At 38.2% G+C, this 15,086-nt stretch overlaps 2 protein-coding genes across 3 annotated transcripts in view; both read right to left on the reverse strand.

Annotated features, from left to right (window-relative positions):
* Positions 1-46: 46 nt before the first annotated feature.
* tsr2 (TSR2 ribosome maturation factor) lies at positions 47-5,179 on the reverse strand. Its single transcript, XM_026928295.3, has 5 exons — positions 5,045-5,179; positions 3,156-3,246; positions 2,953-3,044; positions 2,613-2,786; positions 47-1,700 (listed from the first exon to the last, which is right to left on the reverse strand). The coding sequence occupies exons 1-5, from the start codon at positions 5,123-5,125 to the stop codon at positions 1,557-1,559; spliced, it is 582 nt and encodes a 193-aa protein (XP_026784096.3). The 5' UTR covers positions 5,126-5,179; the 3' UTR covers positions 47-1,556.
* A 2,997-nt stretch (positions 5,180-8,176) lies between these two features.
* The window catches only part of cdk16 (cyclin-dependent kinase 16), a 39,202-nt gene continuing 32,292 nt past the window's right edge, over positions 8,177-15,086 (reverse strand). For both annotated transcript variants that reach the window (XM_034306445.2, XM_034306444.2), the window contains one exon: positions 8,177-13,442. In XM_034306445.2, the coding sequence (XP_034162336.1) occupies positions 13,405-13,442 (38 nt within the window). In that variant the 3' untranslated portion in view covers positions 8,177-13,404. The remainder of the gene's footprint in view (positions 13,443-15,086) is intronic.

The following is a 15,086-nucleotide window of genomic DNA, read 5'->3' on the forward strand; positions in this document are numbered from 1 at the left end:
GAATTAAACTCTGAAATAGTTGGGATATTAGAGCAGTACGATTTCTATACAGCAGCGTTTGACATTCCATACTGTGTATCAGGGATCTAATTCAGTGCCACTTTCTGTATCTGTGTAGTGCTCCAAATAGTCATATCTGTATCCAGGTTTAAACATGAAGTGAGCATGGCCTGCCCCAGAAGGTGTTTTTTTTTTTTTTTTTTTTAAAAGATGGTCCCTGAAACTAGTAAACAAACTATTAGCCTAATTTAAACCACCACAACCTTGACCACGCAGTTACTAACGACGGATGAATAATAAATGCATCGTTCATGTCAATGAATGTTCTTTGTCCTGCAAGCTTGATGTATAACTGCTTGCCCACATGAAAGTACAAGTATGAGTGAAATGAAAACCTCAGTTTATTATTTTGCATTGTTTATTGTGAATAGTGTCACAAAAGTTAATCATTTCATTTTCAAATAACATACTCCCACCCTCAGCCTTTCTCACTCTTTTTTTTATCCTCAGAACAGCTTTTGAATATTCTCAATTATACACTTTTAAGGTTTTCATTTGACCTTCATAAAAATCTCCCACTCGCATGACTTTTTCAGTCCCCGTGCACATCTCTAGTCTCAACCAGATGACATGATCGTTTCTGGCAAAGACAAACGAACAGAGCGCCTCTCATTTGTATGTGTACAGAACACATTATCTGTTAATTCCGAACAATGTATTTATATTCAGCTATATCCCTGCTGTGTATGCATACTAACCCTGGCCAAAAAACAATGTCGTAGGCATGATGTGGTATACTGGAACTCTTCCTGTTACTCAGATAGCCGGAAATTGTACTAATGAAGTCAGGTTTGACTGTTGGGAAATCACGAGTGTAGAAAATCAAACGCTAAAAGCAATTTTCTCTTGTCAAAAAATTTAAATATTTGGATTTAATATAATTTTAAAATGCATTAAAAATGCAAATATGTAAGCATATACTGAAAAGTGAGTGTTATACTAACAAATTTTTTTATCCTGTATCCTTGGTATACAGTACACATATAACGTTGATAAATCACAATATGCAAAGGTATATTAAATTCAGAAAACAGGCTGTACACTGTCAGGATGATGAGAATGATGAGATGTGAGAGTCCCTGAAGTGCATCACACACACACGACTTGGGCTCACTGCAGATGTGTGCCAGATGTGTCCTGCAGAGCCCAGTGTGTCCACACGAGGGCATGACGAGACGCAAGAAAGCACAAAAACATGAACTGGGAAGTGATGCAGTTTACACAGGAAAAAAAGAGCTCTGGAAAAAGCAGTGAAGACAAAACTGGAGCATCTTAAATTAAAAGAAAACAGTTTTGGTAAACATCTGTACCAGTAGTTCTTACATGGCAAGTTCAGATGATTTTTACCGCCAGGTAGCACACGGGCATGAACAGTCTCCACCCCCGCAACGCTCTTTCGTGATGTAGCTTGCTGATAGTACTTTTTTTGCTCCATTACTACAAGTTCATTCAGACAGCATTTCTGGCACTCGAGTTCATTTATAGTGGAGCGCTGGTCACTTCTTCTTGCGCACCACCGTCCAGCCATCCTCCTCCTCCTCGTCCTCCTCTGCAGGTGCAGATGAAGACGGCTGCTGCTGCTGTTTCACTGCTGCGCTGCTCACTGAAGCTCCTGCTCCGGCCTCATCACACTCCATAGACTACGCACAGAAAGAGTGAGCCAGACGTGTGGCAAGATTAGATTCTCATATATTGTTTTATGTAAAGGTTACCACCCTAAAGCTGATTATTTTCCTATAACAATATGCCTCCAAGAGTTTTAATCCTGTTATACCACAGCAATTTTAATTAAAATTTTTTTTTTTTTTTTTTTTTTTTTTTTTACTAAAGAACGACACATTACTTTTTTGTAGAACATCTGCAAAACAAGTTAGTTCCTGTTATAGCACCTATAAACTGTTGTTCCTAACCAGCCTCGTTTTCTCTCTCAAAGACAATGCGATAAAAGAAAAAACACAGCTTGTCATGTTACTGAGAAACTGGAAAGCATAAAGTCTCCTCCATCCTGAACACACTCACACGTCAGAAAACTTTCTGACTATTACAAAGCACCGACACTGGAGACTCCTTCCATGAATATTAAATAAAGTCTTCTTACACAAAACTTCACCATATCAACATTTATATGCTTTTCTTTGATAAATAATGTTTTTAATTCATTTATTATTAGTCTTAGATTATGCAAAGTGTCTGTCATTCAGGTTCCTGCAAATTAGTTCCTATAGAAACGATAATGTATTAGAACGAGTGCATTGACATAAACCTTGCAGCTGGCACTACTGTGAGAGCCGCTGTAATAGAATATTAATCAACACCTTCTGACTCATCAGAATCAGGAACTGAATGATGCTGATTTATTAAACCACTTATGATTTAATGGTTATGCTTATGCATGTTTATGCTTCTTATAAATGGCTTATAAAAAAAACACAAGCATTTTTCAAGCTAATCTTTATTTCACAGCAACTGCAGCTACAAGAAATTTACTACATAACTCATTGCAATAAGATTCAATAAATCATTTAAAAAAAGGTTAAAACTGTTGGACAAACCTCTTCATCATTATCATCGTTGCTATCCTCCGCATCCTCTGTAGGGGATTTAATAGGTGTGACCTTTGCCCTCCCGCTGGCCTTTTTCAATGCTAACTGGCTGATCTGCTGTCTGACCTCAGCCAGTTTCCCCTGCTTACACTGCTGGAACATCACACACACCTTCTGCGCCACCTGAACACAAAACAAGGAGAACTTCTGTACAGCTAATATGCAGATCAATATAACAAAATGTTTCTATACAGAAAAAACTGACTATAAAACCTGCACCAGTTTTCTTAGACACATTGAACTGGTGCAGTTTTACAAGTTTCACTTCATTTAGTAAAAAGAATCGCACCTGTGGCAGGCTCCCATCATCCACCACCGTGTCAAACTCGTTATTCATCAGCTCGGACAGGAAGTCCTCCACTTCATCCTGTTCTAGGTCATCTGCGTGTGAACACGTTTGATCGTTTTTATTACAGAGCACATGGCTGAACACGATTATTCAGTCCTCAAGTCACAACGAACAGAAAAAGCTCAATTTAACAGAACGCTTACTGTTGTCATGAAAATATTGCTGGACCGCGTCCACCATCCAGTCGGCCTTTTGCTGACTGTAAACTCCACCAAAGCCATTATCAACCGCTATCTAGAAAAATAAAACACACAGCCATGTTAGTGACATGCCCATTTCACTCCCAATTAGTGCGGCGTGATATTATATCTATATTGTGATAAAGTGTGTCACAGGACTGTTCTCTGAGAGGAGCACCGGTATCAGTAATACTTTCACTCACCAACTGCACCGTTGCTTGAAATTTCCAAACAAGTAGCTGATTTCGTGTTATTATAAAAATATTTCTGCAACAAAAGTTTCAGTTTTTGCTTTTTTTCTGTTTATATTTGCAGACATTATTTTTTTAATAGTTAAAAAAAACTAATTTAAGTTTCTTAATTTAAGTTTTTAATAGTTAACAAAAAAATTAAACCATAATTTTTTGTCGAGTCTTTTTTTTTGGAGATGGCATGATAGCCACTTTTCGTTTTTCTGACACTGAAACCTTGAATATCTGCTGATTGATAGTGATAACCATACAAGTTTTCTTTAAAGACTTGTAAGATTTAATAAATTAATTTTTTAACTGAAGTACTTCACAGTTAGAAATACATCGTAAATATAATAACGTATAAATATAATAAAACCAATCATAACAAAAGAGAAAACAAGTCAAGTCTCTATATGAAAACATTTCCATCTACAGAAGCCGAGATCTGATACGTTTTCTCCGATATCAGATCCACCATTTTTTCTGGTATCGGCCTGATACCCATACCGAGTATCAGAACAGTGCTATCTCTAGTTTTTAATGCAACACTGCTGTTTTACTGGAAGTCTGTTCACACAGAAACATCATGATATACATCACCAGTCAGTGGAAATATACCAAATATTCTAACAGACTAAATATTCAAATGCAACACAGTATCAACATCATAAATCCACATTACTGTGAAATATTAACAGTGCAGCAGAATGCTCGATTCTGATTGGTCAGAAAGTGTTGATTCGTTTTCTTTAACAGCAGCTCTGACAGCAGTTCTGGCTGTAACTGAAATCACAGGTTTATATTAATGCACTGGTTCTAACTTTTATCATTTCTGTAGTAACTTACACAGGGGCTTGTTCAGCATCCACCACACTAACAATAAACATATAAAAATGTATTTATCAAAGAACATGCCTAATTGATGATATGACAAAGCTTTCTGAAAGGACACATTTATTTTACTTTTAGGGAAGGAGTCTCCAGTGTCAGAGCTTTGTAACAGCAGGTTTTCCACCATGGGAAAGTGTTTAGTATGATGTCTCGTTCTGTAATGAAGACAAAACTAATAACTGTCAAATTGCAGTGGAATAAGAAGAATAAAACACTCCAGGATGTGCTGTTAAAGGAAAAAGAATCAACTCTGAGGTGATAAGAGCAACTCCTTGTAGTTTATTATTTTCCTATAACAGCATGCACCCAAGTGGTTTATTTCTGATGTGGTTTATTTATGAACACCTTCTGACCAATCAGCTTTTCGCATCGAGCAGCACTGGGGTTTCAGAGCATGTCTGCACACACGCCTGCTTTACAGTAAGAATGTTGAACTGCGGTTTTTAAGCAGTTGCTATGGCGATGGTTATCGCTACACTATCACCAAACCGAGGTTTAACACACCGTGTCATCATCGTGCGACTCAGAGTGTGTATTATTCAGTAAAAGCCAACTACAGCACTACTAACACCTCTAAATAATAAACTTCACGGCCATATGAAAGCCTGCAGCTAGCCGGTTAGCATTCAGTTGTGCACGCGCATATTCATTCTACACATCTGGTCTCTTTAAATATCTTATCGATACGATGAAATATATATTTTTAAACACCCCAGTAATCCACGGTACCTGTAAAACCGGCCAAGTTTCTAAAACAGCTCTCACTGCTTCTGAAAACACTTCACGTGGAGAGGCCACGAGCGCCGCCATTTTTAACACCGACAGACCAAACCAATCAATCACAGAGTTTAAATACAACACCGCTGTGTCAGGTCAGGGCAAAGAGTCGATACCAGATCCACTGTAAAACACCAGAGATAGACTGACTAACTATATGACTAAAAGACTGTGGACACCTGACCATCACACCCATATGTGGGCCTTGCTCAAACTGTTGCCACAAAGTTTGAACCACATAATTGTCTTTAATGTCTTTGTATGCTGTAGCATTACAATTTCCCTTCACTGGAACTAAGAGGCTCAAACCTGCTCCAGCATGACAATGTCCTTGTGCACAAACCAAGCTCCATGAAGACATGGTTTGTGAAGGTTGGAGTCGAAGATCTCAGGTGTCCTGCACAGAGCCCTGACCTCAACCCCACTGAACACTTTTGGGATGAACTGGAACACCGACTATGTGCCAGACCTCCTCACACAACATCAGTGCCTGATCTCACTAATGCTCTTGTAGCTGAATGAACACAAATCCTCACAGCCTCGCTCCAAAATCCAGTGGAAAGCCTTCCCAGAAGAGTGGAGCTTATTATAACAGCAAAGGGGGAATAAATCTGGATTGGGATTCAACAAGTACATGATCAGGTGTCCACATACTTTTGGCCATATAGATAGATAGAGTATGACTGATTTTCTGTCTTGACAGACGTCCTGATAGACAGAGAGACAGACAGACAGGCTGAATACTAAGAATATTTAACACTTAATCCTAAATGTGAGTTGTGTATGTTATTAATACCGTCCCTGAATTACATCCACATTTTGCTTGAAGAATTTGCTTGAATATATAAATTTTTATTTTATTTGAAACTTAATAAAACATGTTGAGTCTTTAGTGTGACTTTGTAAAACAAAACACAAAACTGTTACTTTATATGGTATAATTCTGCATTGTAGAAAGGTTATTGCTATAATGTCATCCTGTAATAATTTGCATATCGGACGTAATTGGTTTAAAGGCATTGAAGCCATTTTGTGACCTCAAAGACTGAACACATCCGTTACACCATCATCAGCTGTTCAAGAGAAATTAGAGTATAAATATCACATTTTTGAGAAACTTTATGGAAATTGTGTGATAAAATGTTTGTGACAAATATAACAAACTCTGGATGTATTTGTGAAGATGTGAAGTGTAAGAAGGAACCTTATAATCCTCAGAAAAGAATGTACCTTTATTTAACTATATATATATATTTATTTATTTTTTGATACAGTGAATAAACATAAATGTACAACAATGATCAAAGATATCTCTTCATATATCTGCACTGTGGGTTTGTGGTTTCATCAGAACAGCAAATGGTGTTTCGTAGTGAAACCGTGAAACCAGAGTAGTAAAATAGAAACACAAATGATCAGCATTTTGGTTATCTTGGAAGATTTAAAACCAACCCATGCAAGGTCTCATATCACTTTGGTATTGACTGAGAGGAAAAGCTAAAGTCGACAAACCAAGCAGCTGCACAAAACACCACACTGAGGCGCAAAGATTTATAACTCATCATTTTAGGAATGATTTATAATCTTATAGCAATAAACACAGAGCAGGTTATTGCACTGTTCTGAGAGAGGTGTACTTATTTTTAGGTGTGGGATGAGTGACAATGAGGTGGAATAGAGAGTCATGAAATCACGATCCATTTACACGACTCAGGATCGGCTGTGTGGATCGGCTGTGTGGAAGGTGACGTGTTTGCTCTGGAGATGGCACTGTAGAAAGAAGAAATATTAGAAAAATCTTTAAAAAGTGGCATTTGGAAGAATTTAGGTTGTGAATTTCTTTAAAAATGACAGAAATAAATAATGTAAGGTACTGTTGTTCAAAAATTTCAAGAAATTTAGTTTTGATTTCATCACTTGTTTAACTGAGCTGAGTGCAAAAGTTTGCACACCCTTAGAACAAAATAAAGACAAGTGCGTTTATAGCAGTGACGTGTAAAGTCTCACAAATACTGTTGATTGAGATATTAATAATAAATCTAAATTATATCAAATTTTGCCTTTTTAAACTTTTTTTTTACTTTCTCCCACTTTATTTCTTTATAACTGCCAACAAAACTCTTTTTAATCCTCACAAAATCTCTCAAGTCCTAAAAATTATTTAATTTTTTTTCATTTACAAATCATGAGCAATTTGTAAATGCAGCTCATTCAGATAAAATACACTCAGTTCCTAAAAGACATTATGATTTTTTTTTTCAAAAATATGGTAACATTTTGATAATCAAGTGCACAATGCTGGGATCACTCAACAGGAAACTTCTAAATGTTGTCACTGCAGCTGCTGAGCGGCGCAACAGAAAAGCTTTCAATGCCACAGGCATCCACGGCTAGAAGCAAAACTGGCTGCACTTTCTCGCCCGTCAGTCACAGTGACATTAACCACTTGAGGGTGTCTGTGAGCTCATGTATGTGGAAGAGGGCAGACAGCGCTTTCCTCTGAGTGTTACGCTGCTCTGTGATGCAGCATGATGCAGTTGGCTGGCTTCATACGCCTCCGAGGAAGCACGTGTTAGCCTTCACTGTCTGCGCTTGGCAAAGCTGGCTGGTGGGCGGAAATTGGCAGATTGGCAAATTGGGGAGAAAAATCGTTAGAGTTGCCTTTTATTTTAGCAGGAAGAATTTTTGGGCAGTGATTTTCACTCTGAAATAATGTCTGACCCTCATGTTCTGAAGAAGCCTTTAGGCCAATTAAAAAAGTCAGTAAAATAAGGTGTATGTTAAATGTGTGAAAATGAAACCGTGTGATATCGTGAAACAGGATTAAACAATGGGCCATTAATGTGATATAAAAACTGAATGTTCTAATAATAATCTGTGAGAATGAAAATGGATGTGAAGCAGAGATGAGTTAAATGTAAATGAAGAAAACCATTAACATTTTACAGCATTCTGTACAAATCAAACGGTGTAGAATTGATTATATATGAATTTTTACATTCATATCCTGATATCCTAAACCTGCAGTGAGAAATTCATACACAAGTTAATTAATTAATAAATAAAAAAGGAACAAACATCGAGTTTGGGCCAATGATTGTATTGCCTGAAAAACAGAATTCACATTTTTTTTCGTCCTCCTGCACAAAAACACGTTTCAGTCTGTGTGTTGCTCCGAGTCGACTTCCTGCTTCAACATCAGCAGCAGGCTCGGAGAAAGTCCCGGAAGTGTCTGGAAATAACAGTCCAGTCAGCCATGTTTCCACATCCTCAGTCCTTCGGAAGCGACAGCGAGTGGCGTGATGATCAGTCCAAGTTTGCACACTTTCCAGACTTTGGTGAAAACATGTGGACTATTGCAAGAGCGAGAACACAAAGTCCATGTGTAATCATGTTATAACATCTTCACTCATTTTTTTTTTTGAGGGACAGGGAGTGTGTGTGTGTCTCTTTACACATCCATGGCATCAGATTTGTCTAAAATTAGTGACTGCATAAATAATCTTTTAGAGCACGCTGAATATAAATGAGAAAACAGGCTTGGGTTCTTGGAGCTAAATGAGAGATTTACAGTGGGTATTGCTTTCTCATCAGCAGGTGTGTAACGTGTCCCCACGTTCACCTCCGCACACACACACAAACACACACACACAAACACACAGAAAGAAAGAAATAAATTTTCTAGAACAGCTCCATGGTAAACAGGAGCAGAGCCTTGGCTCTTTAATTCATACTGATAAGTAAACTAAATTTAAAAAAAAAAAAAAAAAAAAAAAAAAAAAAAGATTAATACTGATCACGTTTCTGCTAGCATGAAAGCCCAACCTCTAAAACGGTTGATGTGTATAAAAAGAAACATTAAAAACACAAACACATCACACTGAGTGCGTTGTTGGCTCAGATCACGGCAGTGTGTACGGCGGGGACGTCATGAACACACTCAGAACCTCACAGAGTGGCTGGAGAGAAAGAGTGAGACAGAGGAGACAGAGAGAAAGGAGACACTGGGCTTTATTTATCAATCTTTTAGTAAAATTGTGTGTAAATGTTTGCGTAAACCAAATTGAACTAAAATTTTCTAGCGGATTTTTCAAACGTTTATGATACGCTGATTTTCTTTGTACTCGCGTGTGTATGTTGATCAACTGCAAAGGGCAAAGCATGTTCCTGACACCGCTCATTTGCATGTACTGACGCCCACAAAACGCCATAAAAGGTCAAGAGCACAGAGGGCTGGGAACAGGAAATGACTGCTAAACGGTGAAAGACAATGAGGAAAGACAGAAGTGAAAGTTATTTTGACTCACTTCTATGCCAATAAAAAATATTTAGCAGTTTAACAGCACTGAAAAGGTCAAAACCTAGACAAATTACAGAAAAGATAAATGAGGTGTGAATTAAATGAGGTAACAAGAAAATCGTGTGACATGAAAACAGAGGAGAAAAAAGATCTACACTACCAGGTGATCATGGACACTGAGCACGCCACATGGGGATACCTCTATTTTAAATTCGCTTTAATTTAATTGCTGACATGCTGGAAGTGATACACAGCGTTAAAAGATGCTTTGGCAAACAGAACTCATTTGTAAGTCAGCTTTCATCCTCCAAAAAAATCATACCGGTCTTTAAACGTGCTTTAACTCATAAGCGTGACCCTAATCTTCCGTCAGCTGAGGCATTTGTTTACGGTTTACAGACCGACTCGTTCACCGTTTGTACCGCAACGGTTTTTTGTTGTTATATTTGAATGATTAGTTTTATTTGTTTTAATTTATGGGTTTGTGTTGGATTGCGTTCTTTATTTTTCACATTCAACAATGAATACCAATAAAATAAAAACAACTGGTTTTCACAAAATGTTCTTGATGGTACTCTTAGGCCCTGACCTAGTCAACTAGCATGAGGATGTGCTTTTGACTCAAAGCATTTCTGTAAGTCTCGCTGGATAAGTCCATCTGCTAAACGCTGTAAACGTAATAAAAATAAGCAATTTAAACTCGACAGACATACAAAAGTGCAGTAATCCATGCAAATTATAAGTATTTGAGGTCGATTGATCGAGGTTTACATTAGTCTGTCTTCTTATGTATAAATTTACACACACTCAGGAGCACGAGTAGGATACAGACTTTTTTTTCCCGAATTTAACAGGATTTTCATGAATACCAAATTTCTTGCATAAATGCTTATATGAATGATTTACACATAAATCCATTCGTATCCAGCTTGATAAATGAGGCCCATTGAGAGGAGACAGAGAGAATAAGAAGAGAGCAAGAGGGAATAGAGAGAGAGAGACAGTAAGAGGGGACAGAGAGTGAGAGAGTGTCGAGAGGAAGGAGAAAGTGAAAAGAAAGACAGAGAGAGAGACAGAGAGAGAGAGACAGAGAATATACAGCAAGCAAGGACAATTAAAAGAATAAGACGAGACAGAGAGCAACCACATGTCTGAAATCACAACAGCATCCTATAGCCTACTCCCAATTCCCTACAGAGAGCATTAAAGGTGTATTTAATCTCTAGATGGTATTTGGACACTAGGCTACTGCAATGCATTGTGGGATTAAATGGATGGACCGGATATTCTATAATGATATGGGTCCTCCATATACGAGGAAACTTGAAAAATATTATTACAGAATTTTATATCCAGCTTCATGGAGGTGGTTCTGTATTACACTGTATTACACAACAAGGGTAAAACTCTACAGAGTGACTTGGGTGATCAGACAGACAGACTGTGTATACACTGTGTGCACTTATGAAATCCCACAATGCACTGCAATGGGTTAGTATCCAAACAGTGATCCCTAGTACTTAAAGAATACAATAAAAGCACTTGTGTGTTTGTAGGGAATAGGGAGTAGGGCACTATTAGGGACACAGCCAGAGGAGACAGAGTGAGCATGATAAATGTCCACTTCTGTTTTATCAGACATGTAAAAATGGGTGAATCTGGAGAGAAATTAATCGGTTATTGCGCTCTGTATCGCTTATTGCAACGTGCGAGGAGGTTAAACTCATTCCAGCGCTTTCACACAACGCTGAAATGGAAGAGATGCTTTCATTTTGTTTAAAATACGGGAAAAGTAGCCAAAGTATGTAGATACACCAGCTAGGACTATTGACCATATATTCTTTGTTAAAAAAATATATGAACACATAATAATAATAATAATAATAATAGATAACTATAACCTCAAATATCATGTTGCTTTAAAAATCCACTTGTCATTGCACTGTCCACTGCTCTTATCTGCTATTTACACTGTACCACAGACTTCCACCTCGTCTCACACTCCGTCTATGCTGCGTTCATCTAAACCTCTCACACACACACACACACACACACACACACACACACACACAAAATAATAATCACAGGTGAAGGGGAATGACAAAGCTCTGAGAACACATCATAACATTAAAAATAATAACAATAATAATAATAACAACATCAACTCCACCTACTTCACACACAGTGGTGTTTTGCATTGTCTTCACACACACCTTACTTGTGGAAAAAAAAGGTTTCGGGGCCTGAGTTCTGCACCACAGAACACACTCACTGCAACAACACACTGAGATTTCATCAGCAGAGCTGGACTCCACACACACCATCACAGATACAGCACGCTGTAGCTTCCTGCGCGACACACACCTTTCCAGCAGGGAGGCACTGATTTTCTGTCAATTTTCATTTATCTAATCTGATGCACGCATGAACGTGTGTGATTCTGATGTGCAATTTCATTCTTTTTGTTCAAATGAGTTTAGTTAGGATCATGTCATCATCCTCTGCAAGCAAATCGAGGATCTTCAGCATCTTCTAAACAACTTTTTCAGTGATTATAGTTTAAAGAAGCAGTTTGTCATATTTAGAGCCTCTCTTTAGTGTAAAGTGAATTTCAGACTCCATCCCCTCTGCAGAAACTGAAACTACACTCTTAGGAAAAGGGTTTTTCTTATAGTTAAGGGTTTTTAGCTTCCTATATGGGTTCTATCTGAAACCCGGTCAGATAGGAAAACACTTTATTGCAAATATTCTACACAGAACATTTAAGGTTTGTCCAAAAGGTCAAGAACACATTAAGGTTCTAGATTCAACTATTTTTTTCCCTAAGAAATTAAGTAAAGCTCAAAAAAAGATGAGCTGAGGGGGCAGGCCTATTTTCCATGCGGGAAAAATGGAAGCAGAGACTTTAAAGAAATTACTGAAATCTGTCGCATGGCAATATTGCAAATGAGTTTTCTTGGTTACGGGTTTGATTGTTACTGGTCTGAAAACACTCTGAAACATAACAAACTGCACCTTTAATATAGGAAAAATCCTGTATGATCAGATTTTAAAATATTCTTTAAAAAATGGAGCTGTGTGTCCCTGCTGGGAAGGATGTGAGTTCAAATGCCAGGACTGAGAAGTTTCAGAAAGCCACAGTTGAGCCTCTGAGCCAAAGCCGTAACCTTTAACTGCTCAACTTTAGGTTTGGATTGGATTCTGCCTCACTGGTAAATAATTTTGCCAGCTTAATAAAAGTGAACAGCCATTTCAAAAAGATTCTCATTTTGGAAAAACAAGTAAAACAGGAAGTAGCAGATGGCTGTGTGGGAAAGATACTGAGACGCTGGGGGATGTTTGGGGAAACTGGAAGCGCTAATGATTTCAAGCAGGGAAAATCTTTGGTAAAATCATGCCGTGGTTTTGTCGTCAGTGCGTGTATGCGTGTGTGTGTGTGTGTGTGTGTGTGTGTGAGATACGTGAATGAGTGTGAGGGGCAGACTGAGAACGCTGAGGAGGAAGACTAAGATGAAGGCTTGAATGCAAAACAGTATTCAATCCTGTTCAACAGTCAGAGTTCTGAAGCCAAGGGTATTATTATTAACCGTTCGCTTCATCATTAGTGGTTCTTTCTAGTAACGAATTCAAAATAAACTACAAAAATCACTTACAGTGAAGTCCAATTCGACCTGACGCATAGTCGCTGTGTTTTTAGTGTTACAACTGAAAGTGAGTGGGAAGAGAACATGGCTTGTAGGTACATGCAAACAGAGTGCATAATCAGGACACAAACGCTATAAATACGAAAAAAGAGAAACAAACATAATTCTTATCTTCCCATGTAAACATCTAGTAACTCCGCCCCCATTTTTTTCCTAAAAACAATGCCACATGACAGCAATGACTCAGTTAGAGAAGTGAGGAAAAAAAAAAATCAAACAGGGATCCCTTCATAATAATCGCACACAGAAACATCTCTCTGTTCGTCCTCCTCTCTTCTTTCTTTCAGCGTAGTCACGCCTCGAGCCAATCAGAAGAGCAGACTCTGCCGCTGAGATATGCTGTTCACTGACAGAGAGAGAGAGAGAGAGAGAGAGAGAGAGAGAGAGAAATTAGAGGAGGGAAGATGATGATGTATGACACTGTTTGCACAAGTGGAGACATCGATCCATCAGTGAAGGAGCATCAGAGGAGAAACACGGAGGAGAGTTCACGCTGTGATCGGACTCCACACTAAAAGCTAACAATGTGCACATACACATGCAGTCATGTACATACATTCTCACCTGCGTTTCACAATTTTTATTCAGACTAATGTGTAATAATTTCTAGCAATATTTACATATTCAAAAAAAATAATAAAAAATCTACTTTTAGTTGCATAACTCTCTGGCTACATGAGCCTTGAGTTAGGAAAAGGGCTCTGACTAAATGCATGGTGTTTATAAAATACATTATTTTTTACATATAAATGGCCAACATAAGAAATGTGTCCAAAACCAGGGATGTTAGCATTTCCTTGCGCCAAAAAAAGAAAATCCAAAAACTTTTTCCAGATTTAAGTTCATTAACTGTATCATGAATGTAGGTATGCATCAGACGCTGTATCAGTGATGTTCATGCTTTTAAGCTTTTCTTTTTTAAATGCATGTAGAACATTCTAAATTTCTGTACTTTTCCGTCTGAGAAAATGATTTCTTTCCAGATTTTTCAGACCAGCACAAAAACCTTGTAAAAATAATAGGAAATATAAGTTGTCAACATCTCAAGCAGTGTTCTATCGGGCATGTAGTGCTCATGGTTATCCCCTAGGCATGTAGTGCTCATGGTTATCCCCTAGGCATGTAGTGCTCATGGTTATCCCCTAGGCATGTAGTGCTCATGGTTATCCCCTAGGTCAGATGCATTTCAGCTTCTTCCCCATGAGGCCAGCTTCCCATTTTTAAGAACAAAGAAAAAAAAAATCCCTAAACATTGTTTTTGTAAGAAATATCTTCATTATACTGAATTAAAAGAGGAAACTGTCATAAACCAACCAACTCGCGAAATCAGTTTAATTACTGAGTACTCGCCATAAACAGCCATCAGTTGCACGTGGAGTACGGTAATGAGGGAAATCATGTAGTAAAGTTCGTCTCCGCTACATGGTTAATAAAGCAGTCTCACTATTTAGAAGCTGCTTGATTGAAAAAAGAACAACTTGAACTTCGCTAACGGAAATGCACTTAAACTATAGATTTGCTATGACCAACACTTGGGTGGAAGTGGACTTTAGACAGAATGTCATGTCCCTCCTTCCTTTTCCTCCATGTCACAACAGAAGCTGCGTGTCTTCAGCTCGAAAGGGCACATTAGTAAAACCCCTCCGCGTTCCTGAGCCTGTGTGGTCATCACTCACACTAATGAGCCAATAAACCATTCACACACACAAACGCGCACACAAACACGCACACGCAAACGCACACACAATTCTTGAAGCATCAGGAGTTGTGTGACAAACGCTGTGCAGGATCAGGGCACTGAGAGCTCAGCAACAGCATACATTAACATATGAGTGAGTGTGTGTGCTGAATTACAATTACACACCACAGTGAACTGCTGCCTTTCCTGCCACTTTGATGACATTAAAGGGAAACTGAGGCTCTCGAGTCAGCAGCTATAGACTGAAGAGGCTGTTTAATAGCCTGACTGCGTTAAGTGAGTCACACTCAA

The sequence above is a fragment of the Pangasianodon hypophthalmus genome, chromosome 8 (assembly GCF_027358585.1).
Source record: "Pangasianodon hypophthalmus isolate fPanHyp1 chromosome 8, fPanHyp1.pri, whole genome shotgun sequence".
Classification (NCBI taxonomy): domain Eukaryota; kingdom Metazoa; phylum Chordata; class Actinopteri; order Siluriformes; family Pangasiidae; genus Pangasianodon; species Pangasianodon hypophthalmus.